The sequence below is a fragment of the Cynara cardunculus genome, assembly GCF_001531365.2.
Source record: "Cynara cardunculus var. scolymus isolate 2C chromosome LG 15, CcrdV1, whole genome shotgun sequence".
In the NCBI taxonomy this organism is placed as follows: domain Eukaryota; kingdom Viridiplantae; phylum Streptophyta; class Magnoliopsida; order Asterales; family Asteraceae; genus Cynara; species Cynara cardunculus.
This window is the reverse complement of record NC_037542.1, coordinates 20,097,903-20,105,677: the sequence shown is the minus strand read 5'-3', so window position 1 is coordinate 20,105,677 and position 7,775 is coordinate 20,097,903. Positions and strand designations below refer to the sequence as shown.

Below are 7,775 nucleotides of genomic sequence, written 5' to 3'. Positions count from 1 at the left end.
ATATATAATATACTAGTTCCGGCCCCTACGGTTAGAAAGTTTGTGTTCCGCCCCTGGGTTTAATGATATAGAAAGTCGCTTATTCAATAAGCTTCTAGGAAGAAGATTTATACAAAAAGCTAAGTTTTTAGCTAAACATGTCCCTTCTAATTATAAAAACATGTTTATTTCATCTATGAAAAACCTTTTCAAACAAAAACCAGTTTTTATCCATTTTTTTCAACATGATTGTTATAAGAACGACAAAGTGGTTATGATAATAAACCGTGAATACATAAAATGCAACATCAATATTCTCAATTGTCTTCACATGTTTATTTAATTATTTTTATGCACTTTTAAATAAAAGAAATAAAATAAAATGATCGTTAAATTTTAATGGTCTTTTAGTTTGCATATTTGAGAATTAAAGTTTATTAATGACATACTAAGTATATTATTTTCATTTACTTATAGATCAGATTACTTAATATAATAATAAATTAAAATAAGATGACAAGAGAAATAATAATTTGACAACATTTTAAATGATTTCACTACCGATAATTTATGTTAACTACTCTAATAAAAATAATATGATTAACATAACTATAAAAAATACAAATACATTAAAATTAATATTTTCGCTTAATATAATCTTAAAAAATTCGTAATTATAATTGATCATATATTATATAGTAGTTGTAAAGACTTACGAGAATAGAAATCACCCTCACAAGTCACATATGAGAAAAGAAAATGACTTTACAACTACATTTGCTTCAACGTTTTGATCAAAACGTTGTAGATGCTTTTTCGATGATCCCATGATCTTTCTAAGAAAACACTTGTGAACTGGTCACGAAAAGTTTGATGGTAGAGTTATGTATAAAGCACAATAAAACTCAACTTGTTTGTTTTTTGATGAATGTTTGGTTACTTATTTGTTTAAGTATTTTATTTTTTCTTTTAAATGCTTCAGTTTATTTCATAAACTGGGCTAAGTTTTAAGTGGTTTGGTTTTTAGTGCATCTCTAATAACTATGATATTTTTTTTTTGAAGAAATATGGTTTTTTTTTTTTTTTTTTGCTTAAAGAGTTATGCTAAATGATATATGCTAAAATAAAGAAAGGAAGAGAAATAAGGTGAAAATATTCAAATTTGAAGAAATTTCTTGAACTTTATAGAAGATGGATAAATAACCTTTTGATTTTTTTTTAACCAATAAGAGGTATTGAAATTAAATGTGTAGAAAGGAGATAATATTTTATTAAATATAGTTGATGTTAGAATTGTAAAAATAAAATAGTTGTTGGAGTTTGATGTAAAACTTTTTAAAGATTTTGATTTTTTATGCTCCATTATAGAAAAATTATAGCATTAATGTTAAAGGAAAAAACCTGTAACTGGATTTATTTAATTTTTAGAGTAGAGTAAATCATGTTTTTAGTCCGCGTGATTTGCTAAAAATTGTTATTTTTGTTGTTATATTCTTGAAATTATAATTTTCATCCTCATGGTTTATAATTTATTGTTGTTTTCATTCTTTTAATCTATAATTTGTTGATATTTTCGTTCTTATAGTTTGCAATTCATTGATGTTCTAGGGGTTGTTTGTTTACCTATTAATAGTTTTATTAAAAGACAGTCTCTAAATCATTAGGAGGAGAATCTTGTTTGTCATAAAAAAGTTTGTCTCTTAATGGTTCTAAAACCTTTTGAATGATTTTACATCATGAACATCTTTTAACCATCTAGCACCCTAACTTCATTATAATCAGTCACCAAACAATTATATTTCAAAATTTAACACACGTTTCAGCCCCACACAAAACTTTCCATATGTATAAAATGAAGTCAAATGCATTTTGCCCCAACGATGATTATGAATATACTATTAAAAAATGCCCCCGCTCTCCGGCTTCCAATATGTTCAACTTCAGGGGTTGTAAACGCCCCCTTGCTTTTCTTTTTTCATTTGGTTAATTGTGATGTCCGAAATAAATTTTGCATGTCTCGACTAATCTCAAGTTGTAGAACTTGAATGGGTGACATATGAGAGGAACCCCAAAAGCCCAAATTCTACTTTGTTAGATTTAGAGGATATTTATTAAACATTTACTCGGGTAATTGATTACCAAGTCATATTACCTTACTGGATGAATATAATAAGAATCAAGAATCTTACCCGATAAGAGCGAGGCAAGAACCGAGAGTCTTACCCGATAAGTGAGGATGACAACTTTTACCATGGTTAGCGCTTATCGGGTATATTGTTGTATAAGATGTTGTTTTTGTTGATTAAAATCTTACCCGGTAAGTAAGTAATGATGTTAAATTTTACTGATAAACGTTTATCGTTGGTAAACGGCCCCTTACACCGCTACTCTCTATCTGGACGATGCATTTTAGCATATGAATGAATTGCATTCATCAGACGGCAATGTACTCGCAATTCTCTATCTGCTTCGATGATGATATTGTTGCAGATCTTATAGCAATTTTAAAAAATTAAATAACTACAGAATAAAAACTTGTGTACTATTGAAAATAATCGAATTACCACTTACAAATCTGTGAATCTCTACACCGATTGATAGAGAAGCGAGGGTGGGAAATCGAGACACAGAGTTTGCGAATTCAAGGAAAAGTCAATTTCCAGATCTCCGATTGAATCGGCGTCGTTTATTGACTTCTTGTTGCTGCAAGCTTCTTGTTCCTCCAATTGCCATGGCATCGTTCTTCTCGATGAGAAAATCACTTGAATCTACAAATTATTATAGAAACACGAAAAATTAAAGCAAATCGAATAATGAGTTTCTTCTTCGATTAATAGTTGAACTCGGTATGTAGCTGCAATTTGATAACATACTGTAATACGCATTTTCTATTGTACCTATGACATTCTTCTTCGATGATAGCGTTGTGAATCCATCAAACTGAGCTAAATCTGAAGCGGTGAAATCATAACAAAAACTAACATGTGAAGTCTAGAATTAACAGTTTCAATCAGAAATTAGCAATGATAATCAAATTATAACGAATAGAACCTTTTCCGGAAGGATCGTGAGAGGCGAGATAGAGGATGACGAAACAAAACAGAGTGAGGAGTGGAATCAGGTGGATGAGTCTCAAAGAAGAAAATGTCATTGACTTCGGTTGATGAGGCTTCTCTGACTGATGTTCTTCGTCATCAGCTGCGGAGGGGGCTAATTTTTCTTTCCGGTGATTCTGCAGGTCCTCCGGAGTGAGCTTGCTGATATTGTCGTCTTTAATGACTCCGGCACCGACGACGATTCCATGCTTGGAAGCCGGTGAGCTGAGAGATTGTCGGTGCATGCTCGATTTAGAGAGATTAAAAAAGCAAGTTGGAGAAAAAGCTGGGTTTTATATGTCACTGGGTCCAAAGCCCTCATTTATTTAAGAGTAATTTACAAAATTCGTCCCTGGATTTGTGATTGTTTTTTCATTTTCGTCCTTAACTTTTGAAAATTACAAGAACAATCATTCAAGTATCTATTTTGTTACGGTTTTCATTTTTGGCCGTTAGATCCGTTAAGTATCCTACTTGCAAGTCATGTTAGGAAAATTTGGTAATTTTTCATTTTCTTTATAACTTTTTAGTGTACAAGTTTGTAAAAAACATGTACAATGGTTTAAAGCATTAAAAAACTATATTAACCTCTCAACCATTGGCAATCCTCCTTCTTCGGCAATGACAGGCAGACCTATTAAAACTCGAGCAGGGTCCCGTACACTAATTCAACCAATTTTATCAATAGAATCTTTTTGAATATGAAAAGTGTGCTTGCTAAACAGTTTTAGGGGTGCTCTGGGATTTAAAAAAGACAACAACCAAAAAATTTCCTCAAAATCAACAAAAAAATTGAATTAGTCTCTCGAAATCAACAAAAAAACATATGAAAAACATCGCTTGAAATGGTAAAATTCGACTGAAAACATATCGGATGACTTTTCGGACCTTTGATATGCCTTCAAGATGCATTCGCTCAGCAAAAATCTTGGGTTTATCGTTGCCGGCAACTCCATCACCGACACCGCTCCTTTCTGACAACTCTCATCACTGATGCCACCCCCGTACCCTTACTGTCATTCCTCCTTTTCTATAGCACTCTTCACTGTCGCAATTTCTCCCACCACCACGACCTTCAACCATCGTCACAACTTCTTCTTACAGTCGAACCTCAACCACCGCCAACCCTCCTCCACTGTTGTTCCTCATTTTTCCCTCGTGATGTTCTCAACTCTACATCACACATTCCTCGCCACAACCGATTCCAGTTTGAGGATGTCACTTTTGGTGTGCGAGACTAGAGACCATGAGGGGCTAGCACTTAGCAATGTGACACAGTGACTCATCGAGGGTGAGATGGGAGAGGTTGTCATTGGAGAAGGATGATTGTTGCCTTAGAAAAAGATAGAAACTCAATTTTTTTTCTCGATAAGGAGAGGGATATCATATTAGGGGTTAGGTTAGGTTTTTGTTAAAATTGTTTTAACTTGTACACATGCTATAAGGACTTGTATACTCTTTTTTAATAAAAAGGAATACAGATTACCTCACATGAATTTCATGTTGGGAACTTAATGGATAACCCTTATCAGCGTTTATAGTCAGAAATGAAAATTGTAACATAATACAAAATTACATGATGATCCTTGCAATTCTCAAGGATCGAAACTAGAGTTTTCATAAACCCAAAGGACATTTTCGTAATTTACTCTTTATTTTTTTTCCCTTTCGCCTTTCTCAAGCGGTCATGGTCCTCACAGATGTACGGAAAGCCCGTTACGAGCCATTAGGAATGGTGGATTATTTTGTTTTTACTTTCTTTCGGGCTTAATAAATGGTACATTTTTGCCTTAAAACTATATTCTTTTACAAAAGCACCCCTTTTAAGTTGTAGTGAACTTCACTATGAGTTTAAGAATTACTTTTATCCACTTTAGGTAATTTGAGATCAGTTACAAAACACTTAAACGACAAGAAACAAAACAAGAAACGAGAATCTTACCCGATAAGTAAGGATGACAACTCTTATAAGTAAGCACTTGCTCAATATGTATTCTGGTAAATCACCCCTTAATTATGTATGCCTTTGATCGATATAACAAAAATATAAAATTTTGTTATAAACTAAAATAAGAAGTTAATATAACTTTTCAATTAAACAGTTCTAAAATCCATATTTAATATAAAATAACTAAGATTTACTGAACATTTATCGGGTAAACAGTTGCTGGCAAGAGTCATCACTCTAATTTACCGTATGGGATGATATTTTCAGCCATCAAAATAGATTGATTGTAAACGTTTATAATCCGGTAAATAGTTACTGAGTAACGGTCATTACCTTTGCTTATTTTCGATGATTATTTTCTTTCATTCAGATAAGATTCTCGACTAGTGATGGCCGGCCCGGCTCGGGACCACCGGAGGACCGGGACCGGCCAAGGACCGGTAAGGACCAGTTATGCCGGGACCGGTTATAAGAAATCTTAAGATCGGTTAAGACCAGCCTATTACTGGTTTTTGGGCCTCACTATTCTCGACCCTTGTTATTTTCGTATGAAGAGTTGCTAACATAAAGTGTTTCATAAATTATATTAATCTTATTTTATTATTTTGAAATAAATGGGATGAGTTGATCAAAATCAATTCCATCATTTATAAAGTAGAATTGAATTCTACATGACCATATATTTCAGCGTTCCATCGCAGAGCAGCCGGAATCGAATTCCATTCCAACCGATTTTAGTAAGATAACAAATTGCCCTATTAGGACGGTCGATCTCGATCAAGACTCACGATCTTGCTCCGGATTGCCAATCGATTTGGGTTACCTTACCTGGTATGATTCTGATTCCTTCACGCTGACCTGCTTAAATCGATTATGATTTTGAAATCGATTTTTCTGTTCGGTTTTGAAATCGATTTTGCTTTCGATGAACGAGTCCGAGTGTTTTCTTTGCTTATGAAATCGATTTTGGTTTTGGTTTTGCAAATCAATTCTGGTTTTGAAAAACGACTGGGTTTTGAAAGTCGATTTGGGCTGAGGTTTCTTGCATCGAACATTGCTTATGGAGAGTTCTGTTGTGACTATTGATTGCTTGAACTCTAGTTCACATGACGTCACAGATTTCACTGTTGTGACTATTGATTGCCTGAACATTGCTTGTGGAAGACTTTTGCTATGATTTCACTGTTTTAATATGTACAGGTTTGAAAGCAACAATTTTTGGTTTTAATATGTATGGGTGATGAAATAATGAGTTAACATGTATGCTTTTCATTGTTGAATTAGAATTTCTTGATTTTGATATACTTGTGGGGATTAGGTTTGTCAATGTTTGGCTTCCGATCAACACTTATGGAGGGATCAACATAAATTAAGGAAATGTAGGTCTTTTTGGGATTTGTAAAATGTGTACATATTCATGTGGTTAGATGCTGGGATCGTGTTGCTACGTGATGTTCATGGATTGCGGAGGTGTTTTCGAGCTAAATTTATGCTCTTGGTTAAACCTTACACTAGAACCGTGCCTGCTTAGAACTTGTAGTTGGGGGAGGGTTTCAATCCCACATTATCCTTTTAGGTTCCGATGGTCAATCTTTCCATTGAAGTCATCTGTCTACTTAGAACTTGTAATGGTGTTGTGGGTCTCAACTTTCAATCCAATAGTCTCCTTTTAGGATCTTGCCATTGGTAAATTCTTCCATGTTGGCTTAGAAATCGTAATGGGGTAGTGGGTTCTCAATGGATGATCTTGCGATTGATAAAGTTGTTTATTTATGCTTTGAACTTGTAATGATCCGTAAGGTATGTCTTGTCACTTGTGAACATATAAGAAAATTGTTGTGGACTTGTGCGACAGGAACATATAAAAGTCTACATACAATGGAGTTGGCGGACAGGGCGATTGGGCTCATTTTAGCAAGCATCAGCGTGACCATTTTCACCTATTATACATTTTGGGTCATTATATTGGTTAGTTATGCCCGTTCTTTTCCTACATTACTTGATCCTTATCTCCAAATTTCTAGTAACGGAAGTTTTTTATGGGTCTTTGATTTCAGCCGTTTGTTGACAAGGAGCACTTTGTACACAATTACTTCTTACCCCAAGAATATGCAATTCTGCTACCTGTTTACGCGGGCGTCTCTCTGATTTGCTTCTTGTCTGTGTTTATTGGATATGTGATGCTCAAATCCAAGAAGAAGAAGAAAGTGTAATGCAAGTTCTTGAGGTATCTTAGGCTCTCTTTCTTTCTGTTCAAAATTGCCTTATATTTCTAATGTATCGCTATTCATTGAAACTTAATGATAACGAATAGCGTTTAATTTGCTATAAAGATTGATTATCGTCGTCCCTGTTTGTGTTGTTTGTGTACCAACTTATGAATTCTGAGAGAGTTAATAGCTCATGAACTACTAAATTGACATAATGGGTTGACCTGTATGTTTTTAGTTCTAAGAAAGGTCAGTTATTGCATAGTTGAAATGTTTCTATCTGATTAGTGTAAATGTGTCAAGCATATTGGTTTGTGGGAGGAGATAGAAACATGATCAAACATATAAATCTAAGGGGGTTGGTTCCCGGGATAGAGTTCGGTGGAATTGGAATCTGTCAAATGAATTTGACTTTGAAGGAATTGAAATGAAATTTGACCACACATTTGGTTGGATGGAATTGGAATGGAATTGTTAAAAGGAACTGGGATATCCCATGGAATGGTGAAACCTTTAATCCAAGGAATTCAATGGAGCTCAAAG

The 7,775-nt window shown here is 34.0% G+C and overlaps 2 protein-coding genes across 2 annotated transcripts; one reads left to right on the top strand and one right to left on the bottom strand.

Moving 5' to 3' along the window:
* Nucleotides 1–2,506: 2,506 nt before the first annotated feature.
* LOC112528287 lies at nucleotides 2,507–3,358 on the bottom strand. Its single transcript, XM_025139284.1, has 3 exons — nucleotides 3,031–3,358; nucleotides 2,877–2,930; nucleotides 2,507–2,747 (listed from the first exon to the last, which is right to left on the bottom strand). Exons 1-3 carry the CDS (start codon nucleotides 3,317–3,319, stop codon nucleotides 2,632–2,634), a joined length of 459 nt encoding a protein of 152 aa, XP_024995052.1. The 5' UTR covers nucleotides 3,320–3,358; the 3' UTR covers nucleotides 2,507–2,631.
* Nucleotides 3,359–5,674: 2,316 nt separating this feature from the next.
* On the top strand, nucleotides 5,675–7,438 carry LOC112528132 (dolichol-phosphate mannose synthase subunit 2). The gene is made up of 3 exons (XM_025139065.1): nucleotides 5,675–5,853; nucleotides 6,878–6,990; nucleotides 7,080–7,438. Exons 2-3 carry the CDS (start codon nucleotides 6,901–6,903, stop codon nucleotides 7,233–7,235), a joined length of 246 nt encoding a protein of 81 aa, XP_024994833.1. The 5' UTR covers nucleotides 5,675–5,853; nucleotides 6,878–6,900; the 3' UTR covers nucleotides 7,236–7,438.
* The last annotated feature ends 337 nt before the right edge of the window (nucleotides 7,439–7,775 follow it).